Source organism: Pantherophis guttatus, chromosome 7 (assembly GCF_059756535.1).
Source record: "Pantherophis guttatus breed Tessera chromosome 7, ASM5975653v1, whole genome shotgun sequence".
NCBI classification, from domain to species: Eukaryota; Metazoa; Chordata; class Lepidosauria; order Squamata; family Colubridae; genus Pantherophis; species Pantherophis guttatus.
Window position 1 is genome coordinate 81,527,957 of NC_142069.1, and position 17,103 is coordinate 81,545,059.

At 46.1% G+C, this 17,103-nt stretch overlaps 2 protein-coding genes across 3 annotated transcripts in view; one reads left to right on the forward strand and one right to left on the reverse strand.

The window, feature by feature from the left end:
- Positions 1-1,324: 1,324 nt before the first annotated feature.
- Positions 1,325-10,088, reverse strand: LOC117678904 (polycystin family receptor for egg jelly-like). Its single transcript, XM_034440400.2, has one exon. The coding sequence runs from the start codon at positions 9,260-9,262 to the stop codon at positions 1,559-1,561; it is 7,704 nt and encodes a 2,567-aa protein (XP_034296291.2). The 5' UTR covers positions 9,263-10,088; the 3' UTR covers positions 1,325-1,558.
- Positions 10,089-13,526: 3,438 nt separating this feature from the next.
- Positions 13,527-17,103, forward strand: part of TTC38 (tetratricopeptide repeat domain 38) — a 30,607-nt gene continuing 27,030 nt past the window's right edge. The window contains exon 1 of one of the 2 annotated variants that reach the window (XM_060684120.2): positions 13,527-13,878. In XM_060684120.2, coding sequence (XP_060540103.2) covers positions 13,855-13,878 — 24 coding nt within the window. In that variant the 5' untranslated portion in view covers positions 13,527-13,854. The remainder of the gene's footprint in view (positions 13,879-17,103) is intronic. The other variant, XM_087874303.1, reaches the window with a different exon arrangement.

Below are 17,103 nucleotides of genomic sequence, written 5' to 3' on the forward strand. Positions count from 1 at the left end.
AACCAAGCAAACAAAGCAACTTGGGAGAAATTTGAGAGTAATAATGTATAACGGAAAAATAGTGAAGTATACATTTGACTAATTAAAAAAGAGTCACTACCATAGGTATTTCAATATTTCAACCGTTTGCATTAATTTAACCAATTTGATTCGGACTTCCACAATTACAAAGTCCAAAGGTGGAAAAATTATGCTTATGTCCTCGTGTTATAATATCCTCATATCTACCGGTAGCATTTGATGGGTATTTTTTGAAGATAGTGGGTGTAAATTTGGTGAGCAAAAGAAATTCTTCAAAGAGTAAGGAGCATGTCAGCAAAATGGAAACATAGAAAGAATGCATACTGATTGGCACATAAAAAAGGGCAAACTTGAAGTGTCTGGATCTCAGAAAGTTGTATCAAAATTTCTGTGGCAATGTGAATATATTTCTTTTTATTAAAACTATATATATTTTAGGACAGTAACAATAGAAGTAACTTGAGGTTTGCTAATTATGAATACCTATGCTTACATCATCTATTACTTATCCAGATGTATGACTATATCTTCTTCTCCTCCATTCTAAAATATATGCATATGATGCACCCTTTTCTCTATAAGAATTCCCTTCCATTATTCTCTGGAAGAAGTTTCTATAGTATACACTGTTCAATGAATAAATGCTGCCGTGAGCCTTGATTATTTGCTTTGGGCCCTACGTTTTGATTGCACAATTTCCAGAGCTGACATTTTTATTACAACTATATCAGAACTTTTACAATCACACAAAATACTGGTAATGATTTTAGAAATACCAGGCTAAAACAGAGGTGGGATTCAAATTTTGTTACTACTGGTTCTGTGGGCGTAGCTTGGTGGACGTGGCATGGCTTGGTGGCGTGGTAAGGGAAGGATACTGTTAAATCTCCATTCCCATCCTACTCCAGGGGAAGGATACTGTAAAATCTCCATTCCTTCCCCACTCCAGGAGAAGGTTACTGCAAAATCCCCATTTCTTCCTGATCAGCTGGGACTCGGGAGGCAGAGAATAGATGGGGGCGGGGCCAGCCAGAAGTGATATTTGCCAGTTCTCTGAACTACTCAAAATTTCTGCTACTGGTTCTCCAGAACTGGTCAGAACCTGATGAATACCAACTCTGGGCTAAAAACTAGAAAAATGGTAGCACATTATCAGTTTTCTTGCACTGACTTGCTTCTGTTTGTTACTTGATTTTATTTGTTCAACCTGATTGCAAAAGGCAGGGGAAATAGAATCTGCTGCAATGGCAGAATTGTCTAGTCTTACTAATCCCCCTCCAAAAAAAATCACTTGAAAAAGCACGAGGTTTAAATAGATTATTTATTAGAATAATAACTGGAATGTAGAACAAAACAGTTTTTTTAAAAAATGGCAATGTGTACGAAGTAATGGGCTGCTTGTTGTTACAGGATGAATAAGAATTTGGGAGGAGTCAAAATTGCATTGAAGATGAAGATGGTTGTAAGAGAAAACTGTATGGAGCTCAGCTTGGGACAGAAGCAATAAAAATGTACCTGATTTTTACGGAAGCCTTTCTCAAACAGTAAGAAAAACCATTTTCTTGCCTTCTATTTTACTGCATTTCAGCCCCGGCTGTTGACTATCCCTAACTACCGATTTACCAAATATGGTAACATTGACGTAATCGTCTCCAGAGTCTGGCTGGCGGGTTAAAGAACGCCAGATGCTTCGCAACTTCAAATACAAAAAGTTGATGGCTTCGGCTTCATCCGAATGTTGCTCGTAAACGGTCTGTTTCATCGACGTGTAAGTCGATATTAAGAGGCTTCTCCATAAATTGACGAAGGTGAACATCACTGTAACTAGGAACGATGATTGGAAAAATATGGTGAGCCACCATCTCGACGCAACGTCCATCTGCTTAAATCCTGAAAAGCAGTAGGAAACGACAGTCTGCAGAGAGTGAACCCAGCTGCTGAAGGACCACTCATACTGACCAAATATGAGATAGCCGAAGGACATGAACGTGCAAAACAACAGAATGGCGAGGACGGTCAAATTAAGAAACACAGGGAAGACTGCTGACATGGTTTGCTCCGCAAGGCGCACCTTGTACATGAACCTGAAATATCGGTAGGGTTTCAGCACCAGGAGAAAACCTAAAATACCCGCCACCATCACATAGAGCTGGTCAATTTGAGAAACAACATGGAAGGGGACAAATTCTTCTGGATTGAGTAGATAAAACTCCAGTAAGGTAAATGCCATCTTGAATTTCAGGGCAATGAGTAGTATAAAAAACATACAGATGTTCTTTATGGCAAAATTATTTAAATTGGTCGCTGTTTGGAGATAACCTATCCTTTCTTGACGTAACATATGAAATTCATCCGCTAAGTAGAAGACAAGAATGTAAATCATGAGTCCATAAATTACCAACCGGGAGGTGCTTTCGTACTGGAATTTAGAGAGCGTATATGAATGAACCGACAAAGTTGAACTAATGATGCCAAAGTTGGTAAACTCAAAAATGACTGTGATACTGCAGTATAGCCCTACATCTGGAGTAAAGGTTGTCAGCTCAAAAATCAAAGCCCGGGTCCTTTTATCAAGCCATTTATTGCTTTGCAAACCTTCTAATCTTATTGTCGTATTTGGTCGTTGTTCTCCTGGGAAAAAATAAAACGAGTATCCCCCTGGGCCATATGAATTTACCACACCGTAAGACTTATATTCCCATTGATCAATATCTGACTGATACGTGAATCCTTGAAAATTGGCAACGTGACTGGAGACGGACATGTTGATCGGCTTGGTCCATGACCCAAGGTAGTGCTTTTGATCTTCTGGATCATTAGCAAAATCATAGTGACAGGATCTTTGGCCAATCAAGTAATTGTTGGCAAAATGGCCTGGAGGAAAACAAGACCTTTCAAGATGCAGACCTCTGACCTGTCTCATTCTGGGCAAACCCAGGATTTTGGACCATGACTCTGAAAGGTAGGTGGGTAGATAGTCATTATGTATCAGTGGTACAAATGTGTCACTCATCCAAATGTAAATGTCCTCAAGTTTGGTTACTTTGGACAGACCAAGATTAAATTTATCATGGATTACTTTGTTGTGGTAAAAGGAAACGGTGGGCACAGTAGAGTAAGACACGGTTAGAACGCAGGAGGCAAAGATAAGATGACAAATGATGTCCTTGATGAAAACAAATGCCAGGTGTTGTGCCCGCACTTTTTTCCTTAAGATGATGACTTCGTCCTCTTCCAAAGGCTCATATTCCTTGCTCTGCCTAATCTTGACCAGTTCGTGGTGAATCTTTCTGACATCCCTAGGATCTATATTCACTCTCAGCAGCTTCATCTTCTGGTACTGCTCTGCCGATACCCAGGAGATGTGCTTGCAGTACTTGATACTAATGGTACTGACCCCTGAGCTGAGGGCCATCTTTAGGGTTTGCAGCAGGAAGACACTCTGAAAAAATGACGTCATGGATGCTATGAACCATTCTGTGGAGGTGCTATAGCCGTAGGTGAGGCCATATAGGATGATGAACACGGCAGAGACGAAAGACATGAAAAAAACGATGACCCACGCGACATATCTCCACCACCAGGCAAACTGTGGCTTTCGAGTAAACACCTTAATCAGCATAATTATCCTTTTCCTTGTGCTAATTTTAGGGGGTTCCTTTTCTGAGAAGATAGTTATACTACCACCTTCGTCTTCATCACTACTGGACGATGAGGAGCTTTCTTCATCTTCCTCACTTGTTTCTGAAGATGAGGGACTATAGTCAGGTACCATATCGTCCTTGTCATCGGAAGGTTTTTCCATAGAGTATCTAAATAGGACGGTCATTGTCAGCTGTAAAGGAACACAACATAGAGCACTGAAAGCCCCGATGTACATGGATCTCACAATCCGGAATTTTAATGACATGATTTCTTCTTCCTCACCACTGAAGAACATGATGTTCAGGAGCAAAGTTGAAAGCATTATAGCCAGGCAGCAAGAAACTCTCTGTAGCCGGTTAAAAGTACCGGTGACTACCTGAGAAAATATGGAAAGCCAGAGATGATCGTCTTCTAAGTCTTTAGCCAGGTGTATCAGAAAGAAATCCATTTTCTCTAACCTTGATTTCAGATTCGAAGAAAAAATGTATCTTTCTATTTTGCCATCCGCCTTGCCAAGGCCTAACCACTTCCTACATATAAACAGCCATGATCGTTGAGTATCTACGTTAAATACTTTGACTCTGCTTAAGTACCAGTTTGGGGAAGAACCATTGTTATTGTGCCAGATGTGAATGCAATAAATATCCCCTAGGTCATATCTTGTAGCGAAGAGAAAAGTATCAACAGCTCCGCGATACTGGGTTGGGAATTTGGGGTGCTTCATTCGATGGACGTCGCTGTAACCGTCCCTCCCGATCAATTCAAGAAATACATCAGCCGTGGTTCCGGATCCCAAGCGACTTCCGGTATAGATGGTGACCAGATAATGCATTCTGTGATAAGGGTCGTTATCTGGCAAGACAAAGATTTTGTTTTTTCTCCTGATGTCATCTTTATCTCTAATGATGGCCCAGGATGCACAGAAGATGTAGCCAGCAAAAATGAAAAACACAGTCAAAATTGTCACGGGATTCGTGTCAAAACTTGCTACGAGTACTTTCTTGATGTCCAAAGGATTGGGGTAAATAACAAATGTGCCACTGACAAATCTGACTTCAGGTTTTAAAGGCCTTGATAATTGGCGCTGAGCCGTTCTGGGGTTCGCACCGCAGACACAGTGCAGTTTGGACAATCTGGTCTGAGGGCCAAGGTGGCAGGTCTCGTCGGACAGTTCAAAATTTGGAAGGTGACCCAGATCTCGGCAGCTTGCGGTAAAAACCACAATGCGAACTATCTTGGTGGTCTGCTTTCTGACCACGGGTGAAGATCTTAGGACCACGGAAATATTCTGTTTACTTGCAAGTTCAGACCAGAGCAATGCCTGCGGAAGGCAAACGATGTATGGAGCCTCAATTGCACATTCAATATTGGTCGCCCTTTGCTGCGGGGTAGAAGGTTTGTCAGAGAAAGCAATGTAAGACACAAGTGGGGGGGAGCTAAAATTGAGTCCCAAGTAGATGGAGACATTGAAAGTGATGTTCCTATGGCACAAAATCTGGACATATATGTCCGGAGAGTTTCTACTGACTTCTATGCTAAACCCACCAGCTGTTACTACACGCTTTTTATCCAGCCCTATCGTCAGATTAAATGCGACGGGATCCTTATCTATTCTATCCATGATCACTTCGGCCACTTTAGGGGTGACCCCAATGACGTCACCATTTGCTTTGGCGCCAGCCACTTTGAACCCCATCACGACCGTGTGATTATCTACTGCCTTCCTCAGCCAAGGGAAAGGATTCTCCTCAAATACATAATGAACCACGGAAATCGGTGCATCTGCTGGTAACTCCTCCTGGCTTTCCAATTTCACGTTAGGATAAAAGCAATTCTTACAAGATCTCCTCTCGGAGAGAGTCCTAGAAACGTCCCGCTTTTCCTCTTTCCATAAACGGATGGACCAGCCTTTGGCTTCCATATTAACGTGGTCTTCCCCGGGGACTTTGCCTTGCAAAACTATATCTGCCAATAACTCTGATACTGAAATGATTTCCTTGATGGTGTTTGCAGGCCCATTCCTGGGGTTCGAGAGGGAAGCTCTTAACACATTGGACAGCCCAGTAAAAATGCCACCGGCAAGGACCTCTGCTTCTTGAGAGCCGAGATCAACGTCTCTGTGTCTTTTCAGAGCTTCGCTGGTCTTTCGGAGGATTCGGACCGCGATCAGCTGGGATTTCCTACTGACTTCATTTGCATTCTGAGTTATTTGACAAATGCCGGAGATTACTTGGTTTAGTATCCCTGCCTCGGTCAGGGGAATCCGTGCAGATTCGTTCAGTAGCATTTCTCGTAATTCAGTTTTAGAATGGTAGAAACTGGGTGACGGCTCAATGTTATTTAATTCAGAAGCTACCATATAGATAATGAAGCCCATGTGTAAGTAATCTTCGGTGTCAAGGAAGACAGAGGCAGAGCTATTGAGCTGTCCAACTAGCTGATACAGTTCATTGAGAATCAGATCCGTTGGCTTGCTGGTCCTTGATTCAAATACCGTTGCCTGCAAGCTGACTTGTGAAAAAGCATCATCGGTGTCGTAAACTTGAATAAGTATGTTCAGAGCATATTTTTCAGAGGGTGTACCACTGGGAAGAAATGAGGGCAGGGTGCTCCGCCAATGACCAAGATAAACTATAGTTCCAAGTGTGTTATTTTGCAAAGATGATACGTTAGCTATTTGGGCTAGATCAGAACGGGCAATGACTCTGTAGACGAGAGGTCCTTTCTTGTCATCAAATCCAGAGCACCGGAGGGTGAATTTTGTCATCAGCGCAATGCCTTCCCTTGGTTCGACAAAACACTTTCCAATTTGCGGGGGGATGTGAACATAAAAGGAGTAGCTACACACAGCCAACTGGACTCCCTGCATACTCACTTTCAGTTTAAGGATATACAACTGGCCAGCCACGGAGCTAAAGGCCAAAGAATTTATATGCAAATAGGGACTTGTTCTCCCAGTGGTTGTTTTAGAAGCCCAGTCAAAATATATTTCCTTGGAATCTGCTGAAAGGAGGCTCCAAAAGTAAACCAGATGGGCTTTTGCACAATTCAGACACTTCCCGTACAGAACCAATCTTTCCGTGGCTTTGATGCCTTTCTCGCAGTTTTCCAAACAGATGATACGCAGGACAGGCCCAGAACCAGCAAGGACCTGAACAGCTTGAAACGCGGCTGCAGACTGGTGCTTCTTGATAGCGACCAGCTTAAAATAATACGTTGTGTTTTCCTGAAGGGTCTTCGGTTCCACGACTTGCACCGGCTCTTTCGAGTGGGTCCAGTACAGATCACGTTGTCTCGAGTGGCATTTCTGATCTGGACCTAACTTCATAGCAGAATAGTCTAATTCCCGTTTGCTGCAGAACCAGTGAAACAGAATTCCTTCCAGAGGTTCAGTAGAATCCGGATCCGAAGATATGGACCCATCCAAGGACCACTGATCAGAAATGCCAACGATCCGGAAGAGGCCTCCAGCTATAACTGCCCTTAACCCACTTTCTAGAATTTGGAGGAAAACCGAATCGGACCGAACGAATGTTATATTTTCTGCAGGTAGATGCACGCTCATGGTCAAATTAACACAATTGAAGCCATACGACAGGGCATTTTTAGGTATGTGCAACACAATACCCCTTGTGTTCATCCCTTCGGGGAGTGTGAGAGGGTTTGGCCAATCTGGAATCGACCATGCAGTGCTGAGTTCGTATATTTTCCAAAGAAATTCAAGAACTGGACGAGTCCTGCATTTCACTTCGGCTGTTGCTTGCAAAGTGACGTCTTCCTCTCTCTTATAATGCAGCACAGGATCCAAAGGGTTGGGTTTATGGATTGCAATGGTCAGTTTACGACAATAACGTTTCTGGCAGGGCACAGCTGGCTCCATCACCTTTGAAGCGTAAGTCCCAAGAGCGGCTGTTAAAACGGCTCGTACGAGTCCATTTTGCCTGCAATTCACTTCTGCTACGAAGCCTGCGTACTGCGTGGGTCTGAAAGAGAAGACCGAATGAGGAAGAAAACGAACGGCATTTTTAACACGGTCCCTGTAGGTGTATGTCTTATTCCAAAGGAGGTGTTCCTTCCTGGAATGAAAAAGCTGCAGGTGGAAAGCCCAGTCACACTGCAAGTAGGGGTGTGGCACGGGAATAAACCACACAACATAGACAAAGTTTTTATCGGGAGAATGTCCACTGAAAACGTGAACTTCCATCTCTTTCTCGGCCAAGGATTTGAACAGACCTTCCTTTCGGTTCAGATATAAGTGCACGCTGAACCTGAACCACTGCATCTTCACAAATTCAATGGAAATCAGGGTAGAAAGGGCCACTTGTTGGAAAAAGAAGTGGTGGAGACTGGAGGGCCCGCTGCCTTCTAGGGTGGAATACGAGAGCCCATATTCCTGGCTAAAAAGGTACGTCCCTTCTTTGATTTTCTGTGGGTTCAGCCTGATGGAAATCGGGCCAGCATTGCTTCCTTGGAAAATCAACGTGTCGTTAGAGAAATTGAAGTGTCCGTTCAGCTTCTCGGAGAACGTTTTACTAGTACGGAAGTAGATTCTGGAGATTACCTTCTTCCCAGAAGCTTGCAAAATGGGCGGAGCGCAGAAATTGCTTTGCAGAGCAAAAGGATTGTATTTGTAGGAGAGAGACCACTCCTCCTGTCCTTGCAGATCCTCCAGTGTGTAGGCTGTTACGCTGGAGCTCAGAGGCTGGAGACTCCAGGAGAGGGCGAGAGACCTCTGGGTTCGGCTAAGCAGGGCAGAAGAAGCACTGAAGACATGGAGAAGAGCAGGCTCCACGTGGATGCTCAGACTAAGGCTGAGGGGAGGCCCATTCTCTAGGTGCAGCAAAACTGTATAGAATCCACGCTGGGGATAACGCACAGTGACGTAGTAGTGGTAATAGACTTCGCAGACATGGGGCAACGATGCGGAGAGGCCTTGAGTGGAAGCAAAGGGCTCATTGTATTGGTTGCTGGGAATGAGGTGGCCTGCAGGGCTGCCCCCTTCACTTTTCAAGCGGTAGCTCCAGGGGGAACTTTTGAGGCGGGCGCACCAGCCTACCGTCACAGGCTGCCATTCCCAGATAGGAAGGCTCTGTGGTGACAGGAGGAAGAGCTGGACGTCTTGCCTGGAAATTTCAACGCTAAAGTTGTGGTGAATGCAGGGAGGCTGGCCGCACAGGGCTGACACGCACCGAATTACAATCCGAGTCAGGGTCCAGGGTGAGTAGGGCCTTTCTCCATCCAGGCTTTTGCTCAACATAAGCTGACCTGACCAGTCATTGGTCTGCGTGACCAAGATGGCGTCTTGGTACCACTGACAGTGAGGAGGAGGAGGAGGAGGAGGAGGAGGAAGAAGTTGGGTATCTGGCTCTCCTCTCTCGATCTCTGGTGTCCCTTCAGGCATCCTGGAATACTTCAGGTCAACCTGTCCATCCCAGGCGCATGAGAGGCTCAGTTCAGTGTCGTGCTTCTGGTAGACACGGTGCTGGGCATTTGAGCAGGTCACCTGCAAAGGGGGAGGCCAAATATGAGGCGTTGTGGCTATTGTACACTGACCAACGTACCCCAACAGAACAACCAGGAGCTCTGGGCAATGCATTTGGGGGGGGGGGTGTTTGAGCACTCAGGAAGCAGCTTGTCAGCATCCAGCTCCAGCCAAGGACACAGATGGTTTGGATTCTAGAACCCGAGCGGTTGCCCCGAGCAACTGGAATTCCAGGCCATTGTGGAAGATCTTGTAAAATTCCTGAATGTTTGAAGCATGCTGCCTGCTCTTCTTCATTAAGAAAGAAAAAAAAATATATAGCCAAGCTTTTAGCGCTCGACTTGAGTTTTTGTCTTTATAGGTAGTCCTTGACTTGTGACCACAATCAAGTTCAACATTTCTGTTGCTGAGTGAGACACTTGTTAAGTGCCCCATTTTACGACCTTTCTTGCCACGGTTGTTAAGCGAGTCCCTGCAGCTGATAAGTTGGTAACTCGGTTGTTAAGTGAATCTGGCTTCCCCACTGATTTTACTTGTCAAAAGGTTGCAAAAGTTGATCACGTGGCCCTGGGACACAGCAACTGTCGTAAGTATGAACCAGTTGCCAAGCATCTGAATTTTGATCACATGATCATGGGGATGCTGCAAAGGTTGTAAGTGTGAAAAATGGTCGTAAGTCACTTTTTTTCAGCACCGTTGTAACTTTGAATGGTCAGTGAAGGAACTGTTGTAACTCAAGGACTACTTGTATTGATTTTATGGTTGGCTGTTTTATTTGCGTTGTGACCCTCCCAGAGTTGTGTTTTCAGATGGACGAGGTAGAAATCTTTTAATTTGATTCATTAATTAGCTGCAGAGACGATCCCAAAAATGTTCCAGACATTTTGTCCTGGATGTGCCTCGGGTATCCTGCACCCAAAGCAAAGCATGTCTATCTTTTGAGAATCTGATTTCAATCCCATCCCATTTTGAGAGGATGGTTTGGAGGCCTGCGACAGTTTCCAAATGTTTTCATTGGGCTATTGGCTTAAACATCAATACTTGAGTCACCGTTTTTCAAATCTTTTCCAACCTCACCGGGATTGCAGCAATCATGTCCAATCCTGTTGGTTTAGACTGAAAGAAGAGTTATGTGACCAGGAGTGGGATCCAAAAATTTTAGAAACCATTTCTCAGCCCAGTTGCTGGGTGGTGTGGCCATGGTGGGTGTGGCCTAGTCAGCCGCCTGCACCATGGCAGGGGGGCATTTTTGCCCTCGCTGGGCTCCGGAGGCTTTACTCAAGCTTCTGGGAGAGCAAAAATGGCCTCCCCAGGCTTCAGAGGCCCTCTGGAGGCTGGAAACAGACCCATTTCCGGCCTGCTTGAGAGCTTCCAGTAGGCCTGTTTTTTTGCCCTCCCTGAGCCTCTGTGCAAACCTTGCACTTACCTGCATCCAAAATGGGCTGCGTGGAGACTCCTGGGAGGGGAGGGGAGGGGAGGGGAGGGGAGGGATAGGCGGGGCCAGCCAAGAGTGGGATTTGGCGGTTCTCCGAACTGCACAGAATTTTAGCTAGAGATTCTCCCGAACCTCTGCAAACCCCCAGCAGCCCACACCTGGATCTGACCAGGGGTGGGTTCTACTTACCTTTACTACCGGTTCGCAGCGGGGTTCCGCACGCTCTTCTGCGCATGCACAGAAGCGTTTTGATGACATCGGGGTCAGTGGGCGGAAGCTCCCGCCGGTTTTGCTACCGGTTCTATAGAACCAGTGCGAACCGGGGGCAACCCATCACTGGATCTGACCAGGGAAAGCGAAGAGGAAAGAACAATTAAGGCAGTGTTTTCCAACCATGGCCACTTTTAACACGTGGAGACTTGAAGTCCCCACATGTTAAAGTGGCCATGGTTGAGAAACATTTAATTAAGGATATGGTCAAGCCTCACAAACACTGCTCTCAGTTCGTATAATTTTTGTTATGCTTGAGTTGCACACTGGTGTAGCATTTGCTTCATTTTGGTAGCAGGCCGGGAGTGCAAAGGGTGTGTGTGTGTGGGCACATGTGTGTCTGTCTGCCTACTCTGTTTCATGCACAAGGCTAACGTTATTGAAGAAAAATACATTGTTGATTTGCCTGGCTAGCAAGCTGAGTTTTGCCACGTTTTGTGTCCTGTTAATAACCTTTTTTATTTGTGCTTTGATGGCATGATTTTTTGATCCTTCCCGAAGATATCCCTGGTTTCAAGGCTCTTGAGCAAGGACGTCAAACTTGCGGCCCGCATGCTGGATGCGTCACACGCTGGCCATGCCCACCCCCGATTTAGCAAAGGGGGAAAAAGTTGTGATATGTTACATGACGACGTGTCGTCCAGTGGAGGAATTCAATTTTTTTTACTACCGGCTTAGTGGGCGTTGTTAGGATATGCTATAAGTCTAACAAGTTGTCCAGGCAATATATGTGTTCTATAACTTTAAATGTAATGCTGAGTAATTGTACTGCTGAGTCATTGTAATGACTAATGACTGCTGACTGACTGCTGACTGCAATTATCATAATTGTACTGTTGAGTCATTGCACTGCTGACTTCACTTATCTTAAGCGGATAATTACTAGTGTAAACTGTATATAAGAAGGAAGCCGAGCTATAGTCATTGTTGGACCTGCTCTCATCATTGCTTGACTGGAACTGTTGATTGGAACTGTTACTGTAGTGTGTGAAGACGTGGATGGATATGCTACCAGCGTGATTTGTTACCAGCGTGAATTACTGCTGTTTTTCTGGTAAGAAGATATCTGTAACTTCGGACTGATTTGAATGGCTAAAGACTTGGATTGATTAAAAGACTATGCAATTGTTTTTCACTACAAAGTAAAAGCTCTGTTAAACCAGTTTGTATGTATTTTATTCATTGCTCTCAGTACCGTTTCTCTGTGCACTTACTCTGCTGGTTGGTAACACAACAATATCCTTAACAGGTGTGGCAGGGGAAGGAGACTGCAAAATCTCCATTCCCACCTCACTCCAGGGGAAGGAGACTGCAAAAACTCCATTCCCACCCCACTCCTGGGGGAAGGATACTGCAAAATCCCTATTAGTATTACTGTTCTATTATTACTACTATTATTACTGGTTTTCAATCACTGTGTATTTGCGACGGGTAGACACACCTTTTCTTCCAGTAATTCTGCAGCTGCTGGCCCCCATTTTTCACCAGATATCTAGGAATTTCAACATCTAGCACGGACCATATTAACCTGGGCAACATGCGAGCTGCTATGGCTTTCTGAAATGTACGTCTCATGATATTTTTAATGGGAGAGACACTCTTTGTCTGACTCCTCTAATGAGACCTGTCCAGTACGGTTGAACCTCTGGCATAGCTCTCATCTTCTTCAAGAGCACACAAGCCCCACAACCACATATTATCATTATTATTGATGATTGCACAGTCAGCCAGATGTTCAGACTGGGTTTGGCATTTTGTCTACCCATCAAGTCCTCACAAAGGACCTGGGATAGGCAAATCTGGATATTTGATGGTGTTGCATATATCGCAGGATGGAAGCTGTTCCAAATAAAGCTGCCTTCTGCAATTGACTGATGGCAATTGACCTCCTCCTCCTCATTATTGTTAATATTATTGTTATTATTATTTATTAATAATAAATAATACCAAGGACCTGGGATAGGCAAATCTGGATTTTTGATGGTGTTGCATATATCGCAGGATGGAAGCTGTTCCAAATAAAGCTGCCTTCTGCAATTGACTGATGGCAATTCACCACCTCCTCCTCCTCCTCCTCCTCCTCCTCCTCTTCTTCCTCTTCCTCTTCTTCTTCGTCTCCTCCTCTTCCTCTTCTTCTTCTTCTTCTTCTTCTTCTTCTTCTTCTTCTTCTTCTTCTTCTTCTTCTTCTTCTTCTTCTTCTTCTTCTTCTTCTTCTTCTTCTTCTTCTTCCTCCTCCTCCTCCTCCTCCTCCTCCTCCTCCTCCTCCTATCATCATCATCATCATCATCATCATTCCAAGTCACTCTTTCCCTTCTTCAGTTCGCTGGTAGCTCTCAGCCCAAGAGTGAAATCTTGAAATATTCAATTTTCTGCCCGGCATGGAATAACAGCAGGACAGTGTTAGGGAAGGGACCTTGGAGGTCTTCTAGTCCAACCTCCTGCTCAGTCAGGAAAACCATATACCATTTGTCCAATCTCCTCTTAAAAACCCCAAATGATGGAAAGTCCAGTTGCCTCTTGAAAAAGCAACAAACCATGACCTATGGTTTGGGACAACCATGACCTGTGGCTAAGACGCTGAGCTTGTCGCTCAGAAAGGTCGGCAGTTCGGCGGCTCCAATCCCTAGTACAGGTCTCCCGGGTTGGGCTAGATGACCTCCAAGGCCCCTTCCCACTCTGTTACTGTTAAAGACTGAGAATCTCCACAGAAACTCGAGTGACGGAGCACCTAAAAGGGCTGCGGGTTCGGCCACCTCACGAAGGGGCGCTCACTAACCCGATTCGTGTGAGGGGCCGGGGCAGGCCGAAGCTCCGGCAGAGGAGAACGGGGAGCGAAGTATCACTCCGCCCTGCGACGCCGCCAAGGAGCCCGGCGGGCCGACGGCAGGCCGGGGCGGGTGCGCTTTCGTTTTGGAAGGCGGCGCCCGGCGTCTGCCTACCGCCGCCCCTTCCTCGCTCAGAGGCCGGAGCTCCGCAGACGGGAGGCGGCAACCGGGGCAGCATGACGGGGCTACGGGACTGCAAGGTGAGGCGGGGGTCGGGGGGCTCCGGCCCGGGGAGGGCTTGTGTGTGTGTGTGGGGGGAAGCCGCTGGGCGTCTTGGCCGGGCTCCGGACCGTTTTTGCCCCGCTTCAAGTTTCTGCAGCCGCTTTGAAAGCGTCCGTGGGTTTTGCCGTGGAGGCCGGAGAACGTCCCGCGCTCGCGACGCAGCCAAGTGGGCTTTCCGAGTGGTCTCCTGTCCCGTCCTGTTTCTTTGCCCGGATCAGCGGAGATTGAGGGGTGGGGTGGAGTGGGGGGGCTTCCATAGCTTCCCTCCGGCCAGATCCAGCCTGGGGCTGAGCAGAGGCGAGGGCGGTCCTAAGGAACAGAGAGAGAGAGAGCTGGGTTCAAATTCAGCCTTAGTTTAGCCATAGACCTTTACAGGGTGGAACTATGGGCCACTTCGGTGCCAGTCTGCCCACCCAGTCTGCAGAGTCAGCTGAGACTCGAGGGCAACTTGCATGCCACCTTGGAGCTGCTTGAACCAAGAGGGTGGCATAACTCAGAAAATGATCTTTTCTTGACTGTGGCTGTTGCAAAGCCAAACTTCTTGCAGGCTCTTTTCCTGGTGGTGCCCCATCCCTCCTGTGCACAGGCTGTCACAAAGACCCAGCTGCTGGGGGGGGGGGGGCAAGAGAAGCTTGCAGGTCAAGTGCCGCCCCCCCCACCCCCACAGTTTTCCCCAGGTTGCAGCAGATGTTGGGGCAAGGTGTGAGATATGGGATGGGGAGAGCAATGCCAGCTTGCTTCCTTGGCATGGAAGACCGGCTGATGATCCCTTTGGTCAGCTGTTGCAACTCCAGGAGGCAGAATTGCGCTGGTCTGGTTGGCAGCCGTTCCCAAGAGTTTAATACCGGAGTGGGAAGCGTGAGGCGAAGGAGGGAAAAGGTTAGGAAGCAGGTTATTCATTACCTGGGCATCCGAATCGTGGACAAAGTGCAGGAAGTGATATTTGGGACTCCTGGGCAGGGCTCTGCGGTTGAAGCTTCGTGAAGAAGTTTTTGCAATATTTTCGCAAGTAGAACTGGCTTTAAACAAGTCGGGTTAAGGATTTTTGGAGTTTCTAGCTAGGTTCTTGCTTGGATTGGGTGGCCTGAATAGATGTCCCGTTGGGGAAAGGGTGGTAAGTGACATGACATAGGCTACCGCATCATTGCTTGATGCGGTAGACTTAAGAGCCTTGGTAGTACAGTGGTCTAAGGCACCCTGTTATTAAGCTGGTTAAGAGCCTTGGTAGTACAGTGGTCTAAGGCACCCTGTTATTAAGCTGGTTATTAAGACCAGCTGCCTGCAATTACTGCAGGTTCGAATCTCGCCAAGGCTCAAGGTTGACTCAGCCTTCCATCCTTTCTAAGGTAGGTAAATTGAGGACCCAGTTGTGGGGGCAATAAGATGACTTTGTATAAATATACAAAAGGATGAAGGCTATTGCTGAGCACATTGTAAGCCGCCCTGAGTCTCCGGAGAAGGGTGGCATATAAATCAAATTTAAAAAAAAAAAAAATGAGGTCACAAAATCTGGTGCACAGGATGTGTGTGGTGAGGCCATGATGTCTGATGACATCTCAACCCAAGGGATGTGGATACATTTTTATTTTAGATTAAAAATAAAAAAAATAAGAAAGAAAAAAAATCACAACAACAATAACATAAAAATATCATCCTTACAAACAATTATAGACAGCATCTCAATCGGTTAAAATCATTTCGTGCTTACAATTCTCCAAATCTCCTCATATAGCAATTATTCAACCCAAGGGATGTGGATAAATGACCGCGAGAGCCAATTTGGTGTAGCGGTGAAGCACCAAGCTAGATACCAGGAGACTGAGAGTTCTAGATCCACTTTGGGCACAAAACCGGCTTGTGCCAGTTGCTTTTTCTCAGCCCTAGGAAAGAGGCAATGGCAAAGCACTTCTGAAAAACCTTGCCAAAACACTGCCCAGGCAATCTAACAGAATTGCACGTGATTGAACAGAAGGAGAAAAGTCCATCTACGTGCAGTGCTACCTTTATAAACATTAAAAATAATATCCTGCTAGGATCCAGGCATACTGGGGTGTGAAGAGATGGACTTTGAACTGAAAATGAGTGCCAGATTAGGGAGGGGAGGGCTTGAAGAATATACTTTGAGGGGTGATTTTGCGTGTATGTGTGCATGCATGTGCTTGTGTGCCCAGGGTGGGTTCTACTTACCTTTACTACCGGTTTGCAACGGGGCCACACGCGTGGGCTCACTTCGTTCGCTTGTGCGTGTGCTCTTCTGTGCATGTGCAGAACAGTGTGGGTTACCCCCGGTTCGGACCGGTTCTATAGAACCCGTAGTAAAACCGGCAGGAGCTCCGCCCACCGACCCGATGTCATCAGGAAGCTTCTGCACATGCGCAGAAGCACGCACACACGCACGGCCCCATTGCAAACCAGTAGTAAAGGTAAGTAGAACCCACCCCTGGCACAGAAGCTTCCTGATGACGTCCAGGTCAGTGGGCAGAGCCTCCCGCCGGTTTTACTATCGGTTCTTGAGAACCGGTCCGAACCAGGGGCAACCCATCACCGTTGCGTGCCCTTCAATTTAGTCTTGACTCCTGGAGACTCCTTCGACATTTCTTGGCAACGTTTTGAAGTTTCAAAACCATTTCCCAGATAGTTTTCAGACTCTGGTGCAGTGGTGGGTTGCTCCTGGTTCGCACCGGTTCGTAAGAACCGGTAGTAAAAAATTTTAGTAGTTCGGAGAACCAGTAATAACATTGGCTGGTCATGCGCCCAAACGGGTCCCCGGCCCGGTCGCCACTCGCTTACCCCACCCACTTCATCAGAGGGTTTTTTTTTTTTAACTTTTAAAAGCATTTTTTCTACAACCTCTTCGGCTGAAAAAATGCTTTTAAAAGTTAAAAAAAAAAGCCTCTGATGATCGCGCGGCTCAGCTGGGATTTCAGAGGCTTTTAAAAGCATTTTTTCTACAACCTCTTCGGCCGAAGAGGTTGTAGGGAAAAAAATGCCTTTAAAAGCCTCTGATGATCCCAGCTGACTTGCCTGATCGTCAGAGGCTTCTAAAAGCATTTTTTTTCTGCAACCTCTTAAGGTTGTAGAAAAAATGCTTTTAAAAGTTAAAAAAAAAGAAAAGTTGGCCACGCCCACCCAGTCACATTAACCCCCACAAGCCACACCCACAAAGTAAGCCACGCCCACAGAACTGGTAGTAAAAAATTTTA

Coding starts and splice junctions, on each gene's coding strand:
- LOC117678904 (XM_034440400.2), bottom strand. CDS start 9,262: ATGCATTGCCCAGAGCTCCTGGTTGTTCTGTTGGGGTACGTTGGTCAG.